Consider the following 20,665-nt stretch of genomic DNA (forward strand, 5'->3'; position numbering starts at 1 on the left):
TATTTACTAATTAAAGTTATTAATTCTATATAATTTTCTCGATTAAGGGAATTTATATTCTGTGTCCACGAAATGCATCTTCTTGTTTTGCTAAGTAAGAAACTACATCTATTAATCTCTTGAGAATATTTCTATTTCTTGTTACTTTTTCATTGTGTTGAACAATCGATGAAGCCTTTTGTTGATCTAACATTAAATCTATCCTGGCGGTACCAAATGTTTTTAATAGTATTACGGCATTTATGTGAGATTGTGTTTTTTCATGTTTCTTTGCAGCTTCGTGGAGATGATTTAAATCACTGTAGCCTTGTTTTGTCCAAATATTCTTGTACTTTCCAATTACAACTAAAGGTAAACATGGCCAACAGCACAACTTATTCAATTCACTACAACCGGTTAACCATTTAAATTTTTCATACATAGATTTTTGAAAATGTCGTACACACTGTTGTCCTTTAATCTTAACGTTTTGCGATAGAATAATATCCAGCATCGGTCTACTTAATTTAACTATTTCGTTTTTTGTAGTAACGTCTCGTCTAGAAAATGTATTTTCCAATAAATCTTTAATTATTGAGACATCTGAGTTCTCCATTCTGAAATGGGTTATTTATTATGAGTATAAATTTAAAGAATACAATAAATGAAATATTTACATACGAGTAGTCAAGGTATAACTATAAAAACAGCTAAACTTACGAGAATTCTACTAGCACTGAAGCAAAAATCATGTCTTGTGTTGTATGGTGTCATATCGGCGGCGAAAAAGCAACGCTTCGGGCTTCCATGAAAAACTTATATTTTCAGCAAACGTAGCACCACACGGCACCCACCGCTGCAGTGCCTCATCATCAGGATGCTCATTGGTGATGACAAACTGAACGTGTATTCCACGTGCAGAGGATTTCACTGCATGCTGACACAATACAACGAACTGTTTCTTGTTCGGTCAGTGGATTAAATTATATTTATTAATTGTTTTTATCATTTGGAAATCATATATTCTGTGAAAAACATCTTGACAATTTTTAGAAACAAAACCAGGGATATGGTGTTAGACAGATATACTGTCTGTAGGACACAATGAATGGTAAAATTTGGACTGTTCTGTTAAAATTCGTTTCTTTTTTGTCTAACAAAACAAAATTGTTTTTCAGTGAATTATTTCTATAAATATAATACATCACCAAAATTACTTTACCACACTAAAACATTTCCCTTTATATTGATGAAATACTTCTTTTATATTTCCATAAAAACAAAATCTTAAAATATATAAATTTAAACATTAACTGTCTTCAAAATCGTATGGCCCGTTAATCAGTTAAAAAACCAAAAGCGCTTCAGCACGTAAGTCCCCGCTCTAATACAACGCTTAATAAACCGTAACTTTGGATGATTCTGAATGCCAAGTGCAGAAAAATTAGCTGCACTTGCTATAGTATGCTGTGCTTCTCCAGTAGCCCATACATATAAAGCGTATGTGATTTTCTATTAGTGCGCAGTGCGTACACATTAAAACTTCCCATGTTCGTTTGCTTTTGAACGCGCTATGTGGTGCAGCACCTAGTACCGCACGCACTGCAGGAATACAAGCAAGCAAATCAACATAATATATATTATATACCATATAAAGATAGGTGCAGAAAATTATTGTCTCTCATAATTTTGCCAGGGCGTGCAGTGCACACCCTGCACATATGGACCACACGCCACTGGTTGCAGGTTATATTGCTTACCGTGTGTGAAACAAAGACCCATCATTGGGAACAATATCTAACAATAGTGCTGATGAACCAATATTTTAATTCAGAATGGATTAAATTATTGTCCTTAGGAGGTTTGACTACACCTTCCCATTCATAGATGAATATAGTTTGTGAGTTCGAAAGCATATTTTGTGCAGTTCATGGTACAGCTTACTATAAAGGGAAGCTTGTAATTGGATCTTTAATTAATAAGCTGGAGAAACATTATCCTGAAGTTAACAGAGAAGCAATTCGTTTATTTTTCAGAGTGAGAACTTTTATTAGAATATGTTTCTTAAATAGAAATGCATATGTTTTTTCCCAAAGAGAAGCAGTCCAAAAGACAAAAAGTGGATTGCTTCGAATGTGGCAGCCAATAAATAATATTTCAACAACTTGTTGTTGTACTGTGACTGTACAAGAAAGTATACATAACATGTTTTGATTTGAAATATTTGTAGATGACAGTTTAGAAGTTAATAGCGTAAAGCATATTTCAAATGAGAACTAATTTTGTTAAGTTATTGTTAAAGTTATTTTTATTGTATCCTGTGTTATTATTGATTCAATTTTGTGCTAGCTTAGCATTCTAGATAAAATATAATAATATAACTTTAAAGTAATTGGCACAAGAAGATTTGCCTCCTTAATCCCGACTTTTGAAAAATTAAATAATTTTTTTTTTTAGGTACTGTAAGTAAAGTTGTTTTGTCTAATCTTACATGTATTTATTTAAATGTAATATTGATGTAAGCCTAAGTTACAAAATTATTTTTAAAAAAAATATGTTATTATATTGAATCGGGAAATTTACCAACGTAAAATTTACAATTAGGCTGAAACTCAAACTTAGATTACTATGCCAATTTAAGATTGCTTTTTGATTAATTTTAAATAGCTGTTATTATAGTTATCTTAGAAGCAGTAGTAGAGTTCTCTTAATTAAATCACAGATAAAGAAATGATTAGAAATAAACAGACATTTAAAGAAAAAAAAACTGTGCAAATTTAAAAAAAAAAAAAAAAAAAAGGAATTTTATGTTAATATTAGCGTATTTTATTTGTTATTTTAAAATTGAGTAAGAACTATTAATTTTTTTAATGTTCAGTGTAAAACGCATACTACAGTAACATTGTCTCTTCTAAATTAGAACTATCTTTCATACACAGCTCATTTTAAACGCTGGTTCTTTAAATTTAAAACACTAATTTCTATGTTGTCAATTGCATCTCCGCTGCTCAATGTCCTCATGGCTACGTCATCACTCCCCGGTGCCTGTTTCAGGGGAAAAAGCTCTATGAGCTAGCGCTTCTCTTTTAAGTCCTGGTAGAGTATTTGAATATAATTGTGGATCAGTTGCACTACATGACATCTGTCTTCCCAAGTGAAAAAAGGATCTTCCAGCAGGGTAACGCCCCATGTCACAAGGCTCAAATTGTGTTGTAGTGGTTCAAGAAGCATAAGAATGAATATCAATTAATGTCCTGGCCACCTAACTTGGCGAATCTTAACTCGATAAAGCACATTTGGGACATGGAGCAGCAGATCAGAGCTCAAACACCCTCATGTCGGAATATCTCAGCTTTGCGTGATTGCTGTTTAGGCATTTGGTACAATCTGTCTCCAGTCATCTACCAAGAACTTGTGTGAAGGCGAATTGCAGCTGTTTTTCAGTTCAAAGGTTGTGCAATACATTATTGAGTAGGTGTCATGATGTTTTAGCTCTCCAGTGTAAATGTACATTTGAAATTTAATACTCTGTGAATTGTGTTATGTCTGTGAGTCTTTTTCCTTCAAGAACAATGTATAAAGCTTGAAGTCTCTTTATGTTATGTATATCTTTTTAGGAAAGCTTACTGGAATTCATTTTCCAGAAGAAAATAAAAATGAGACTGAATTATCAAAGAGTAAGTAGTTGAATGTGTCATTATTTATCGATCATTTTTGTGAACTTGGAACATTCTTCATTATTGTAATGTTGTTGTTTTAGTTAGCTAATGTATTAAATTTTATCTGCAAAGTCGAAAATAATCTTTTACTTTAGTAGATTATGAACATGTTAAGAAAGAATGTGCCATATATCAGGAAAGGGTTAAAGCTTTAGAAGCTGATTTAATAAAGTAAGTTCTTTTTTTCTACCCTTTAGTAAATGTATTCAATAAATTTCAGTGCATAGTATTTATGTTTTGATGGTGATGCAAATCTCATATACTTTATTATTGTAATAGAACTGTAAAAGAAAGTTTGTATAAATAAGGATCACTTTTTTTCTAATAAGTGTTTTCATTTCAACTGAAATTTGGTTAAAAGCTTTCATGTATAGAGGTATTTTGTTTTGTTTCAAATTAAGTTCAGAAAAAGTGCTTTTAAAATGCTGGTAATAACTTTTTATTTAATTACAGGTGTATAGTTGAAAATACAAAGCTAGAAACTCAAAGTAAAGCTTTGGCAGAATCATGTTCACAACTTGAAGCAGCATTAGGATCTAGGGATGGAGATTATTGGAAAAGCCATGCTGTAGTTTCAAAATCTGAATTAGAAGAAACAGCTAAAAAGGTAAAATTATAGCTTAGCTTTAGAAGAATATTTACTGTAAAGGTCTGGTAAATAAACAAACATCTTCTTTTATTCTAGTTAGCTGATGCCCATGAAGAAATAGTTCTGGTCAAAGAACGTTATGAAGAATGCAATAAAGAAAAGTCATATCTCCAAGGAGAATTAAACAGTCTTAAAGAACAGCTTCAACTTTTATCTGTGCAATCTAAGACGGTCAGTTTATTTTTTAATAATGTGCTATATAAGCTTGTAATGACTTTATAATTAGCAAAGTGTATCAAGATTTAGAAATAAATTCTAAATGGTAGTTAGTTTTGTATTGGAATGCCACTTTGTTGTCATGGTGGTAGGAGAATGGGTTATCCAAGCCCTAAGCCTAAGTTTGAATCCCAGAGAAGGCACGGATGCTTCTGGCTGTTTTCTGCCTTTTCCATGGATTTGATGTTGGTCTACCCCCCTCTGCTGAACCCCACATTACATTCTCGTTGATGAGATGGCTAAATAACCAACATTTAAAGAGCAACTGCCTTTTCATTGGGAGAAATATACTTTTTTTTTTTTTTTTTAATTAAACATCAAGTTTGGTTCAAATTCTTCAAACTAGCAAAATTTGGAAGTACTCTAAAGCAGTGGTTCCCAAATTGTGCTCCACAGAGCATTAAAGGCACCTTAACCTACCCTTAACAAGGATTCTATGGCCACTCCAGTAAAAAATAAAAATTTATAACATTAAAGAAAAGTAAACTAAAAAGGGGGAACTAGAAATTACATTCTGAATGGAAATTCAACAAATTCAGTCTCCTCTAGCAGCCGAAGCGTCATTGACTAGAAGACATGCAATTTAATCATGTGATGTGAAACAGATCCAAAACTGTAATAGATTCCTCTTCTCAATTGCTTGATCTGTATAGCAGTAGCAATGTTGTCTGCTGTGTATCATTGCGTTCAGTTTTGGTCCCACAAATGTGTGGATGCTTTTAAGTATGTAGTGTCTGTGGTTTCCAGGCAAAAGCCCACTGGACGAAAGCGAATGCGACAAAAGCCCACAAAAGAAAGCCCACTATGGTAATTGCCCACGCGATGAAAGCCCACACTGATGAAAGCCAACGTTGATAAAAGCTCACATAGATATAAGCCCACGCTGATAAAAGCCCACACTGATAAATGCGCACATAATTAAAAGGGACTTATGCTTTTTTAATTATTTTTATATATTTATAATTTTAATCATAATAAATGGAGTATTCAGATCTGAATTTTAATGTCTCAAATATGTCTGTTTATATATTCTATTACTACTTTATTTGTTTAATTTATTAGGTTGAAAGCAAACTTTCTACTCTCTGATTAAGTGATTAGCTATAACGTTTCGATGATAAATCTGAAATTGCATTTTATTATTTATTTACTTATTTAACTTTGGTATGTGTATGTGAAAATGAAAAATATCATTGTGGAGTTTCTCACATGCTATTTTTAAGGTAATATGGCTGAGATTAAATATAATTATGTTTCATTATTAAAACTATTAACTTTTTAATTAAAAACACTTGATTTTTTTTTATTTCTTTTTTGAGAAGCTGTTTTGAATGTAACAATTATTCGGTTCACGGTTTTAAAGGATTTTGGTTGTAGATATGGTGGTTTTAGAAATGTGATATTCGCTGGCAATTTTCGTTTATGTTCACAAAAAATGCAGTTCCCTTTCATAAGGCGACCTCTTAGAAATGCCGTCAATAAATATAATTAACTGTAATTATTTTCTAATGGATAATGGAATTAATTTAATCTAATGTCAATATAAAACGGGTATTTACAATAGGGAGATTTAAAAGCACTATAACTGTAATTAAAAGCACTGTAATTTTTCTTTCACAATCAGCTGTTGTATAAGATTAGCTGCTTTCTGTGTATTTTCCATGTTGTATAACTGATATCCATGCGTCTTGAACAAATATGCAGCAAATGCCAGACAAATTATTAAAAAATTTCAATTTGAAACATTAATACTAATTTTCTATTACTATACATAATGCTATTAATGAATGATGAATTTATATAATATGTATACTTAGAATCTAAAAACGATGAACTTTGGATCTGATGACTATAAATTTATATTTATGTAGTGACAAAGTTTTATTAGATGTTATTATATGCATTGTTCTCTGCCATCTTCGCAATCTCTAATAAAATGCTACATATTTATTACTATAGTTTGAGGTGATTGTACTTAAATTTGCAAACATATCGACTTCTAAGAGTTGTTCCATCCCCCCCAAAAAATAAATAAATAAAATTAAAATTAAAAGCACTATTCCAAATTGCTGTAGTTGAAAGATTAAAAGGTTACATTTGGAATTCATTTTCTGACAGGGCGTCAGCTGACAGTTTTAATTTATCTTTAATTGAAATTTAATTTATCTTGGTTTGAAATCTAAAAGAAAATATCTCTAGAAAATTGCCAAATTATAATTGTTACATTCAAAACAGCTTTCAATGAGAAATATGTTTAAACTTTGATAATAAGCTCAGTCAAAAGTAAAGAATAAAATATCTCTTAGCCAAGTTTTCGTTGTTAATAATGAAACATAATTATATTTAATCTCAGACATATTACCTTAAAAATAGCATGTGAGAAACTCCACAATGATATTTTTCATTTTCACATACACATACAAGTTAAATAAGTAAATAAAATGCAATTTCAGATTTATCATCGAAACGTTATAGCTAATCACTTAATCAGAGAGTAGAAAGTTTGCTTTCAACCTAATAAATTGAACAAACAAAGTAGTGATAAAATATACGAACAGTCATATTTGAGACATTAGAATTCAGATCTGAATACTCCATTTATTATGATTAAAATTATAAATATATAAAAAAAAATTAAAAAAGCATAAGCCCCTTTTGATTATGTGCGCTTTTATCAGTGTGGGCTTTTATCAGGCTGGGCTTATATCTATGTGGGTTTTTATCAACGTGGGCTTTTATCAATGTGCGCTTTCATCAGTGTGTGTATTAGTCGCGTGGGCAATTATCGCAGTGGGGTCTTTTTTGTGGCCTTTTGTCGCGTGCGCTTTCGTCCAATGGGCTTTTGTCTGGTCACCATTGTCTGTATGGCATAGTAATACTGGCAAGTTGAGATGCCTCTTGAATAATTTGGCAATAGGGAAAGAAAGGTGAGAAATCTTCAGATCCATCCCCTGTGGGGCTGTCCATCATAAAAGGGATGGAGATACATGGTTAGTACAGTGGGACTGTACCTGTATGGAGCAGTGGTGAAATTTTGGATATTTCACCTACTTCTACCTACACGTGTTTGTTGTTACATGAGAATTCTGAATTCAAGCTTTTCACAAGATAATATTTGATCTAATAATTTTATCTGTCTTTTATTTTGACTTTATGTTAGGGATAGGTCAAATATAAGATGTATGTTTTTGTATGTATTTAGCATTTTGTACAGCATAGTAAAATGTTTGAATTATAGTGGTTAAAATTTGCAGTTTTAAAACATTCTTCATAAACAGTGAAAACAAAGAAAAATGAAATTTTTTAGATTAATTTACACATCCGGTCAAGCACTTCTAACCACATGATGGTAATAAATATTAATCACAGAAACAGGTTCTTTCATTTGTGTAGGAATAAGTCATCAAAACATTCTTTGATCATAAAGTTGAGATTTAGTGGCTCTTCAGAATATAGTTCTTATAAACAAGTGCACAGAATTGATATATTTGGCTTACATTTTTAGCTAAATAAATAAAATGAATCTATCATTGTTAAAAGAAAATGCCACAATTTTTATGTGAATGTCTAAATGTCTTCTTTTAGAAGGAAATTGGTTTTTGTTGAGAGTGCATAGTAAAGAAGATATCAATTGCATACCTCTTACATAAAACTTCTTGATTGAAAATAAGATCAGAATTAGAGATTGAACAACATAACAGAAAAATATTCATGAGCATCTCGAAGCTTAGAAAGACTTGTTTGAATATTATTTTCCAGCAGCTCAAGAGAAGATGTCTGATGATTTTAAATCTATTCTGAATGTGTTCTGTGGAAACAAGAAACTACACAGCTTAAATTCAGCAGAATGGGGTCTTTAAGCGAACTAAAATACATATTTTAAAATCAAAGTTTACCATAAGTTTGGCTGCATATACAAGATGAAATCAAAATCTTATCTAAGAAAGCAAAATTAGTATTGCAGCCTTTCTCAGTTGCTGTGTTTATGAAGTTGGATTTGACACCTATTCAAGTATCAAAACAAAATACAGAGCCACTGAAATGCAGAATCGGACATTCTTCTGCAAAGTCTAAACTTAAATAAGAAAACTATACCAAAACTTGCAACTACAGTCTCAATAAGCATTTATGTATTCTGTCTTAAGTGAGGCCTGTTTCCCTACAATGCACTTTAGTTGGTAAATTTTCTGTAAGGAATGATAAAAAGTTTGAATAGCAAATAGTGTTTTCTAGTTGAAGAGGATATAGTGATTAAACTGAAGGAGCTGTGTTTATTATATATATCTTTTTTATTATTGTTGTCATGAATAATATGTCTTGATGTTAATGGTGTGATTTATATCTTTGAAATAATTTTTCTGTGTGGCAGAGTTTTGACTAAATCATGGCTATTGCTTGGTAGTTGAGTATAAACCAAGATTTTTATTATTACTGCAAATTTCAAAGTTTTAAAAATTTCATTACTCTGAATTATGTGGTTATTTTGATTCTTTACATTCCTTTACTATTTATATTATCTTCATCATCCTAACACTATTTCTAAATGCTGTTAACTTTTAAAGTAGGCACCTAAGGATCTCCACGACAGAAATTGATTCTGAGGAGAGCTTTGCAAGCGAAGTTTGGAAACTGCTAACGTCGATCTTTATACAACAATGACAGTGATATTACAATGCATATCACTGCTTAAGTGTACCACTTAAGTAGAGTTTTCGGTTCTATGTGAAGACCAATAGCTGCCTTCACAGTGACTAGAACATTTATTTCCACAAGCAAAAAAAGTTTGAGAACTGTTGCTGTAAAAAATACAGATGATTTATTACTTGTGACAGCATTCTGGCCGTGGAAGCCTGCTAGATTTATACTAATGTTTGTCCATTAGATTTATACTGCCAATTATAGATGTTCTCATAGCAAATATCTGTAAATTATACATACTGGGAACCTGAGGTTAAAAACAATAAATATGAATTGGCAGAGAAAAATAAAATATAATTGAATCATTAATTTGTAAAATAATACAAAACGTTTTTAACAAGAAGTGTTCTGACCTTATTATTCTATTGGAATAAACTAAAAAGTGAGTGTGATTTCTGTCAGTATCTCAATTGCTAGAAAAGTTTTCCATTTTGAATCACTCGTATTTGTTTATTCTTCTATCATTTTTTCAATTACTTTTACACTTTTTTATCTTTCTGTGGTGATGCATGTAAAAATTATTTGCAGCTCAATAGTATTCAACGGCCCGAATGCACATTCATTAGCAATGCATGGTAAAAGTCATAAAGATAACTCATCTTAAACATCTGGGGCTCAAAATATGCATATGTCCAATGGCAGTAAACATGTTAAATAAATTGCATTATATATGATCATCCTCGAATAAAAGTAGGTATAATGTAATGAGTATATGTTTAGCAAATTAAATAAAATTAAAAATATAGTATATGTGTACTCTTTTCATCTAATAAAAAAAAAGATGTTGTAATGCAACAAAATAAAAACATGAAGGACGTATAATTTAATGATATCTTTTATATTTAATTATTAAGGAATTAAAAATGAAAAAAATAAAAGGATAAATATAGCATGTATATTGAGGCAGTACAGGAGGAAAGAAATTAAAGTATAAAAATTATCATTAAATTAATAAAAATATAACTATTCTAGCCTGTTCCCCTCCTCGATATTTTTGCAAACATAAGTAATATAATTTAGAAATCACCTCACTATGTGGCTTTATATAATTAAACATTTTTTGGGGTGTTTAATTCTTAAGCCTTCAATTGTGTTTTAAAATGTCAATGGAATAATAAACTGCTCACCTTCCAAAATGCAACAGCATGAAGAAAACATCCAAGCAGTATGAAACTTGCATCATGTATACTATAATAGAATATGCAAGTGATTACAATTTCAGCACATGTGTACATCATGGGCAATTCCAGCACTCCTTACAATCCGTACATAAAGAAAGAAAAAAATGCCATTTTGAATAGCATGAATGGATAGATGATGATGTTTTGTGAGTGCAGCTTCATTATGCCTCTTAGAAAACATGAGCATCATTTGAGGTCACTTCTGAGTTCGACTGAGGAAGCATCGTTGCATACAGAGATTGCAAATTATCCTTCCAGGAAATTGGCAAGTCATGCAATATGGAATCAGTTAATGCAGGAGGGAACGACTGATGGACAGGAGTAATAAAATGCCTAGTTGCACCACTCCAAGCGGAGATGAGCATATTATGCACATGGCACTGATGAAGCACATTATCACATCCACAACCATATCACAATGAATGCAGTCTGTAACACAACAGTTGGTATGTGCATAAACAGTTTAATTCCGTGTACAGTACAGTGGACTGTCCATTAGATATCGATTGTTTCACTTGCCTTTTTAACTGCTTCCCTTGCCCCCCCCCTTTTTTTTTGAAAAAAAATTGCAAAAAATCATCACATTTTTTAATTTTACTATTAAATACAATGAAATGAAACAAATCAAAATATGCAGATTTTAAGTTGAATTTTTAATTTTTTGAAGGTGTAAAAGCATTTAGTTTTAATATTAGTTTACTATCCCGAGTTATCTCGGACAAACGAAAAAAAAATTAAATATTAGTCTTTGTATGATAATTTTTGACAGAGGGGAGAACATAAAATGATGCCTGACATTCTGTACAATGGTATCTGGTCTCTTTTCTTACTGGCTCACCGATGGAATTTCTTTTACGGGAGCACAGAGTACACTATCTCATTGGATTTGATTTTTTTTTTTTTTTTTAATATTTTTTTTCCCACCTCTTCATAATCACTATCTGAAAAATCATCACTTTTGCTATTATGCATCATCGACATTATTTTACTTTTTTTTTTTTCGATGTAAGTATCCTTCTTTATTCATTACTAAACCACAAGCCGACGTATACTATACAATAGGGAAACACGTGACCAGTCCCGTCAAAAGAACCGCGCAACCAACAAAACTTGGCAAACTGCCAATCAAAGCTGAATATTTCCTTTCATTTCCTCCAGGCCGAGGAAAACCGTGATAAAACAAATCGTACTAACAAATTCTGCTTCGCCCAAATTTTCTCGGTATAATAATTAACTGAAATATATAGGAGCCCGAGATAACTCTGGATAATCAGGCAAGCGGTTAACTACAGGCATTTGCATTTGCTATGGTGCGCTGAACAAGGGAGATGGGCATCCGAACAGCATGTTTTCTGAAAAATCACACTTCTGCTTGCAGCACAACGATGGTTGCATTAGAGTTTGGAGACATTGAAGAGAAAGACTGCTCATATGATGTGTTTTGCATCATCATAAATAAATGTCCTGCAACTAATGTTATAATATGGGGTGGTATTGGGTTTAACTCCCGCACCCCCCTAGTATGCATTATTGGTCCACTTAAACAACTAACAGTATATCCCTGGGGTTTTGCAGCCTGTTTTCCTTCCTTATGTTCAGCGCTTTCCTGCAGTAATATTTCAACGGGGCAATGCACTACCACACATTGGGTGCAATAATCAAGTGAATTCTTCATTAATCAAGTAATTTCTTCTTAATCCATCATATTGCATTATTGCCCTAGCCTGTCCGTTTTCAAGATCTATAGCCTGTCAAATAAGTCTAGTGAATGATTAGAGATCTCCCATGACGGCATGTCCTATTTGCCGGTACACCAGATGAACTTAGGCTATGTGGAGGAAGGATGGGCTGCCATTCCTCAAGGACTTATTCAAAGCCTCTTTCGCTCAGTGCTGCTCTTTTCACTCTAGTGTAGTTGAGTCAAGTTGCTTATGAATTTATATACAGTACAAAGTTCATTATCTGGAATGATCTATAATCCGGACCTCAAAGCCACAAACTTTTTTTTGTATGCTTTACACATGCGCACTTCCGATACGCATGCGTGCTGTGCTTCCGATAGTAAAGAAAGTCGCAGAGAGGTTATTGAAAACAAAAAAATTTCAATTGACAAGTTAGTCGGTATTCTCGACACAGCAATTACAGGACTTGAACAGTGGAACTTTGTAACAGAACAAGAAATTATGTCTCTTTATAGAATTAAAGAGAAAGTATTAGCACAAAAATCGAAGCAACTTAAACAACTTACATTGAAAGAAATGTTTAATAAAGTAAACAAATAAATATTAAGCTTTCCTATTGTAAATTTTGATACCCATTAGATCATAATTGCTCTTTATTTCATAAATTATGGTTTCATATTTTTAATTGTATAATTTCTGCATGCTATCTTGCCAGATTTAAATTGATGATCTATAATCCGGAAAAAACCCTAATCCGGAATCTCCGAATTAATTGCTCTTATATCAAATAGAATTTCCGATATATATTTGTTAATATGTAAAGGATCTAAAGCGAAAGTATGTTTTGAAATCCGAAATCTGTTTATCAATTTCACGCTGCTCGGCGGGGGAAACGCGGCGCGGCGGGCGCATAATGAATTGGAAGTTGATCTGTCAGCACTATCCTTATCTTCAGGGCAGATGTTTTTATTTTATTTGGCTTATAATTGAAGATCAGATGTTTTTATTTTATTTGGCTTATAATTCCTTACCAAATGTAGTATTTCATCTCGATATGCTCCGTCTTTGATATGATTTAAAACAAGTTCCTCGTCATTATAATTTGCTTCCAATTGCAAAGAAAAGTAACAGAGGTTATTGAAAACGAAAAAATTTCGATTGACAAATTAGTCGGTGTTCTTGACACAGCAATTATAGGACTTGAACAGCGGAACTTTGTAACTGAACAAGAAATTATGTCTGTTTAATAGAATTAAAGAGAAAGTATTATCACATGAAACGAAGCAAAACTTAAACAACTTAACATTGAAAGAAATGTTTATTTAAGTAAACAAATAAATATTAAACTTTTTCTTTTTGAAAATTTTGATACCCTTTAGATCATAATTGTTCTTTATTTCATAAATTATGGTTTCATATTTTTAATTTTAGAATTTCTGCATGCCATCTTACAAGATTTAAACTGATGATCTATAATCCGGAAAAATCGATAATCCGGAATCGCCGAAGTCCCGACGAGTCCGGATTAACGACTTTTGACTGTATATGACGTGAGTTCACTGTGTCGTGTATATGCACATGTAAATGAATGCTTTGGTAATACAAATAGTGCCCATAAAGTTATAACCTGTGATATTTTCTTGACCTCTATCTTTTAGCAGTTTGGAATCATTAGAAGTTTTCATTATGCTTGTCTTTTTTTTTTTTTTTTTTTTTTTTTTTTTTTTTTTTTTTTTAACTTATTTGGTGTTTTAGTAATGGGAGACTGCTGAAATGTGGTAGAATGTACACTTTCTATCCAATTTTGCATCTTTTTTAGAGTTTACTTATACAGTCAAAAGTCGTTAATCCGGACTCGTCGGGACTTTGGCGATTCCAGATTATAGATCATCAGTTTAAATCTGGTAAGATGGCATGCAGAAATTACAAAATTAAAAATATAAAAACCGTAATTTATGAAATAAAGAACAATTATGATCTAAAGGGTATCAAAATCTACAAAAAGAAAAAGCTTAATATTTATTTGTTTATTTTATTAAACATTTCTTTCAATGTAAGTTGTTTAAGTTGCTTCGTTTCACGTGATAATACATTCTCTTTAGTTCTATTAAACAGACATAATTTCTTGTTTAGTTACAAAGTTCCGCTGTTTAAGTCCTATGATTGCTGTATCGAGAATACCGACTAATTTGTCAATCGAAATTTTTTCGTTTTCAATAACCTCTGTGTCACTTTCTTCACTTTCAGACGCTTATTATAATGACGAGGAACTTGATTTAAATCATAGCAAAGACGGAGTACATTGAGATGAAATACTACATTTGGTAAGAATTTATAAGCCAAATAAAATAAAAACATCTGCCCTGAAGATAAGGATAGTGCTGACAGATCAATTTCCAGTTCATTGCGTGCCGTGACGTTCCCCCCTCCCCCGTAGGGCAGCGTGAAATTAATAAACAGATTTCGGATTTCGAAACATACTTCCACTTTGTAGATCCTTTACATATTAGTAAATATATATCGGAAATTCTATTTGACATAATCGAAAGTTCAAGCTTACTTTTATAAAATTGCTCTAACAGTCTGGAAAAAATAATAAGCTGGATCCAATTAGAAGATTAAGGAACAACGCAATCTGCAACATTAACTGAATTAGATAATTTTAGCTTAGCTTATACCGTCCGTTATACATTAAACGCGCATGCGTAAACGTATTATGTGCATGCGCACACGCATATTCGCAGCCGTAAAGGTCTTATGCACACGCGTAAATGCCTATGTGCATGCACAGAAAGTTTGTAGCTTTGAGATCTGGATTATAGATCATTCCAAATTATAGGTGTCCGAATTAACGACTTTTGACTGTATTCCTCTTTTTGAAGTAAATACTTTGTTTAATATTTTTGAATTTTTTATCACATAGGAGAAGGTTCTATGCAATTGTTTATAATTTGCTTTTGCAGTTTAAGAATTACATAGTATCAGAAACATTGATCTGGCTACCCTTTAGATAAAAGGGAAAATTGAATTATTTTTGTCCATCTCCCTGATGAGAGCAAGAATAATTTAATCTGACTGTTCTAATAAATTAGCCATTTGGCCTTGTCTTCTCCAGTTTTGCTTTTGTTCTTATCGAATCTCAATGTACTGTATTGCATTTTGTTAAACTTCAGAAAGTCTTGATTTTAGTATACATGCATGAATGAGTGAGATATTTCAGTAAGATTCTTTGTAATTTTTTAAGTCATAAAAGATTTCTTCTTGATATAATTTTGACAGATAAGAAGTGGATTTTTTTTCTCCCCAATTTTTTAAAATTTTATTAAAGGTACAGTATAATTGTTCTCTAAGTTACAAAATCATGGGACTGCATATTTGAAAAACCTATTATAATAATTAATGATATAGAATTTGCCTTGGAGTTTCTCATGATTTAGAAAGTGCTGACATTTCAATTAAGCTGTGAGTCATCTTGTGAAATTACATCATAGAATGCTAGAAAATGATACATGAAATTGAATTATGTTTGCAGAATTAACAAAATTAGTTTTAAACAATGTTTAGTTGAATAGTTTACTTTGTAAGAAGTAAATTAAGCATTATTAACTACCTATTATTTTAATGCAAATATATAATATATATATATATATATATATATATATATATATATATGTCTTTTTGTTACTTGAATTGTACTGCTATTTCTCTGCTTATTTGATTTGTTTATTCAATTAGGTATCAGTGTGTTCAGTCATACCATTAATGATTCTTGCTATTGCCATGATGTTGGCATTTTATCCAACTCTGGCGCATCTCACTGCCACGTCCGACCAAATTTAATATTGAACTACCTGAAGACCCAGATGCCTTAGCTGTGAAGGAACAGCGGAATTATATAAGACTGTTTGCAACTGTCGAAATAGAACTGGCTTAAAATTAAATGAAAATGAGGAGTAGTGTTTATTTTGTTTTCCTTTCTGGATGCCGATATGAGTAATTTTTATTAGATTGTTTATAATTTGCTTTTGCTTATTTGTAATTAGTGTACTGTAATATTTTATCGACATGTCATTTGTACAGTGAAGTAAAATTTATTTGATCAACTTTGAATAAAAATGTATTATGTTTAAAAATGTATAGTTTTCTTAACTGTTTTTATTAATAAAACAGTTATTAGATTCACAATTCAAAAAGTATTTTAAACTGTTCCTTGAAAAATTGTATTTTATTATAAGTCTACTCTATATTAAATATAATGTTGCATAAAGCAGTGTATTGGCTGATCCTAAATGTAAGAAATGTGTGTGTAATAAATGGCAAGTGTTTTCAAGCAAAACAGGGATAATTTGACGAAAATTTTGTAAGCATTAGTATATATATCTGAGTATGTTCAGCCTGTGAAAATAAGCTGCTAAATTATATCTGAAAAACCATAATATTACTAAAAAATGGTTTTTGGTAGCCAAAAGTGTTACATTGTTTGGTGATAAGTCTTGAAATGTTTTCTGGAATATTTTGTAATATTGTAATCTGCTCTGAAGATAAGGATAGTGCTGACAGATCAATTTCCAGTTCATTGCGTGCCGTGACATCTCCCCCTCCCCGCAGGGCAGCGTGAAATTGATAAACAGATTTCAGAATGGTTAGAGAAACAAAGGATATGTTTTTATCCATTTTTTTGAAGTAATTCCACTTTTTGTTTGATGGATATCGAAACTTGCTTTCGCTTTGTAGATCCTTTGGCAGCTCCAGAATCGGAAATTCTTTTTGACATGATCGAAAGTTCAAGCTTACTTTTATAAAATTGCTCTAACAGTCTGCAAAAAATAATAAGCCGAATCCAATTAGAAGATTAAAGAACAACGCAATCTGCAACATTAACTGAATTAGAAAATTTTAGCTTAGTTTATACCGTCCATTATACATTAAACGCGCATGCGTAAAGGTATTATGTGCATGCGATGCGTTGACGCATGTGCAGAAAGTTTGTAGCTTCGAGGTCCAGATTAACGACTTTTCACTGTATCTACTTACAGAGTTTAGCAGTGTTCTCAAAAAGGTCCAAGCACATCAAGAATGTTGTTTGTTAAAATTCTCAACTGAGGTGAAGAGATATCATAATGAGATATGCTGTACAATTGAAAGGAAATTTTTACTACTTAATCCGGGGTTCAGCTGAATTGTATGCCTTTCTGATGGCCACAACGTCCACATCAAAGTCCAAATCCTGCAACTGCCTCAAGTCATTGATTGTTCTCATTTGTAACTTATCTGAGATGTCTTTGGTCATCCTGGCACAGACAGTCACCTCCTTTCTTCATTCCTCAGGTCCTTCATAAATGTTCAGTCCATTTATGATCAATATTCTTACTGACAACAAAGTCATTCTTACTGATAACTAAGAACGTGGAACAAAAAGCATGGAACCAGAAAGCTCTTGCATTATCATCCAATTTCCTGTTTGAACTTATGCAACCTGTAATAGCTGGAAAGTTATTTTATAAATATACCTCACTTAAAAATCATAGGTATTTTTAATTACACTACATGGATTACAGGTGTAGCAAACTTAAATTCTGCATTTTTTTAAATATTCAGTTCATTCGCTATTAAATACCCTACAGCTATAATTGTTGAAGACTTGTAAAGTGATTTTTCCCCTGACTAGTTTTACACAATCCTGATCATGTAAAGTGTTACAAATTTAATTTTTTAAGCATATTTGACAATGATTTTAGTAAACAAATTGTTTTAAAATCTAGTTTTATGTAGAGAAGTTAAGTACCTAGTTTATATGAAATATAAAATCAGAAGAGTGTTCAAAATATTTAGTTTTTATCAGTTTCATACTTATTATAGCATGGTGAAAAAAGTTTATAGTGTACAATTGTCTGCAGTATAAAAATATTATGTCCATTGAAGTAAATTTATTTTAATTTTTTATGCATAAGCAAATAAGAAAATTTTCAAATAAAATCTTTCTTGATCAGAAAACAAATGTATTCGAGGAATAATTCTGAAAGGCATGAAAAATGATTTCAACCTGTTTTCCTTTACACTTTGAATTAAATCATCACTGGCTAAGAATTAGCCAGAAGTAATGTTTCATTTGGTAATCAATAAATATTAATGCAGTACTTTTTTCCGGATTTCAGAATATGACAGTATAAATATTGTTAACATAAAATTTTTTGTTTTCACCATTGACTGTTGACTGTCCTTTTGGTTCACAATATATTACCAAAAACATTATCACAACTTGTGATAGTGCTGAACAATGGCTGAGTAAATAAGATCACTGAATGCTGATTGTAGGGGGTCCCAGGTTCTTCCATTTTTCTCACCTAAATTTTATTCCTTTGTTTATTGTTTTCCTGAAATGTATAATTTACTGTGATTTTTTTATTCAAGTCTATTCAAATTATATTATATTGCAAACTGTATTTCATTTAGATAGCCATTGTTTCATTGTATGCATGCTGGTTCGAAAATGAATTTTTGCAGGATGCAAGGGCTCTTGTACTGCACTTCACAATTTTTATCATTGCAACTTACCACCTTGAGAGCTGCAGACTTTACTCCAGTACTCCACCTTAACATAATTCTTGGCAGCCCCTATCTCACTCTCAACTACTTCACTGGAGGCTCTGTCCTTGACCTCTTCATTACATCTTCATAGCCATATATGAGTTTAAAAAATCTCATAATTTCATTACTTATGACATAACATACCCCCTTGAACTTACTAAGTTCAATAAAAAGAAAAAATCAATTAGATATGATTAATCACAAAGCAGTTTAGAACTACACATAAGCATAAAAGTTTAACAGATTTTCTAACATTATCCTCAATTGGTAAAATGCTAATCTTCAAAACACTTTTGAATATGCCATGTTTCATCTTCATATTTGCTATTCGTATTTTGTTGGTATCTCCTGGAAAAACATCTACCACTCTTTCCAGTAACCTGCTACAAACTGGCATATTATCTTCCTTAATGATAGCTATAAAGCTTCTAATTTCGCATTCTTTGTGAATATATTCTTTTACTTCTCTGTTGTAAATGGTTTAAATAAGTATATGACCTTGTTTTTCCAAATGAGTTGAATCAGTTTTATTACCCAAGCCAATGAGAAAGTCTATTATCTGTCAGAGTACTAAAATCTTTCTCGGGGATTAAACAACTTATGAAAAAATATATGCAGGCATTAGCACTTCAAAATCATCTTTATCTGCTGTCAGAGACAAAATAGGACAACAAAAGTATTCCCTCAATCTGATTTGCCACCATAAGAAACTCTTACAAAATTAAGTTTGCATTACTCACGCAGCATTTTAATTGATACTTGAAAACCTTCACCCAACTTCCTACAGTCTTCTAAAAGTCGGGGTTCAGGAAGGAAAAAAATTCCATCCAATACCTTCTGTAGCTAGATATCTAATTAATATCTTGTTTGGCTTTTTAATAATGCTGTAAAATTTCTTTATTTCATTGTGAGCTATAATAAATGTTTTAACCTTATCATTAAATAATTTGCTACTTTTCCCCATGTCCAGAAAAGAATCTCTTTAAGGTACCAGCAGAAGATTTAGATGAAAGATCTGTAATCAGTTCTAAGTGTATGGCACAAGTTAGAAAACAAATGGAAATACCAACATAAATTTTATTATAAGCACCTTTTCTTTGGTGTTTTTTTATGATAAAGGACCACAAAAATCAACACATGGATAATTAAAATTATAATTTTGATTCACTCGATCCCAAGGTAAATTACCTAAGAGTTGATTTGTACCATTTGGCTCAGCCTTGAAACAAGAAATACATCTAATGAACTATGCACAAATTTTCTGCCAAGTGATTTACCATTTAACGGTGAAAAGACTCGCTCTAGATGATGTAGCAGTGATTGAGATTCAATGTGTGAATATTTCCTATGAAAATATTGTACAATATATTTTATTAGAACTTGTTTGTTGGCTAAAATAATTGGATGCTTCTGGCAGAATTTTAAGTTAGCATTTTGTAACATACCACCAACTCTCAAAACTTGGGGTAAACCATCATTATCTATAAAAAGGATAACTGAGAATGTGTGGGTAATGATTTCTCTGATTTAATGCATTTAAGCTCGGGAGCAAAACTTACTGCTTGCATTTAACACAACAATGCTGTATTCCAACTCTTTCATAGTTAGAAATCTCAAATTTCTTCTAATAGCAGTTTGGCATTCTTGTTAAATCTTAGACACTGCACTATCACCCTGCAGTTTTAGAAAGGGTGATAGCTTTGAAATAGCATGTAACTCTTCTAGGCCTACTCCAACAGCACATGAAGAGTGTTTATGTTCTTTCAATACTTCCTTAAATTTCAAATTTTGGGGGGAAATGGAATTTCTCTTGAGTTTAACCACTCTGGGCCGTTTCACCAAAGTTTATGAACTATCAAATAAAGTCCGCCTGACATACAATCAGCTGAATTCTCCTTTGAATGTGATTCCAGTTTTCGGCTGTATCTATTGGCTACAAAGATTTGTCATCGA

At 31.7% G+C, this 20,665-nt stretch overlaps 1 protein-coding gene across 5 annotated transcripts in view; it reads left to right on the top strand.

Annotated features, from left to right (window-relative positions):
- The window catches only part of Slmap (Sarcolemma associated protein), a 213,729-nt gene extending 197,472 nt beyond the window's left edge, over positions 1 to 16,257 (top strand). For 2 of the 5 annotated variants that reach the window (XM_085822917.1, XM_085822914.1), the window contains exons 18-22: positions 3,597 to 3,656; positions 3,794 to 3,869; positions 4,152 to 4,305; positions 4,384 to 4,518; positions 15,860 to 16,257. In XM_085822917.1, coding sequence (XP_085679043.1) covers positions 3,597 to 3,656; positions 3,794 to 3,869; positions 4,152 to 4,305; positions 4,384 to 4,518; positions 15,860 to 15,964 — 530 coding nt within the window. In that variant the 3' untranslated portion in view covers positions 15,965 to 16,257. The remainder of the gene's footprint in view (positions 1 to 3,596; positions 3,657 to 3,793; positions 3,870 to 4,151; positions 4,306 to 4,383; positions 4,519 to 15,859) is intronic. The other 3 variants (XM_085822923.1, XM_085822927.1, XM_085822929.1) reach the window with 3 other exon arrangements.
- Positions 16,258 to 20,665: the final 4,408 nt, after the last annotated feature.

Source organism: Stegodyphus dumicola, chromosome 1, assembly GCF_044657685.1.
Source record: "Stegodyphus dumicola isolate Sdum_Otavi_A_Nest chromosome 1, ASM4465768v1".
Taxonomy (NCBI): Eukaryota; Metazoa; Arthropoda; class Arachnida; order Araneae; family Eresidae; genus Stegodyphus; species Stegodyphus dumicola.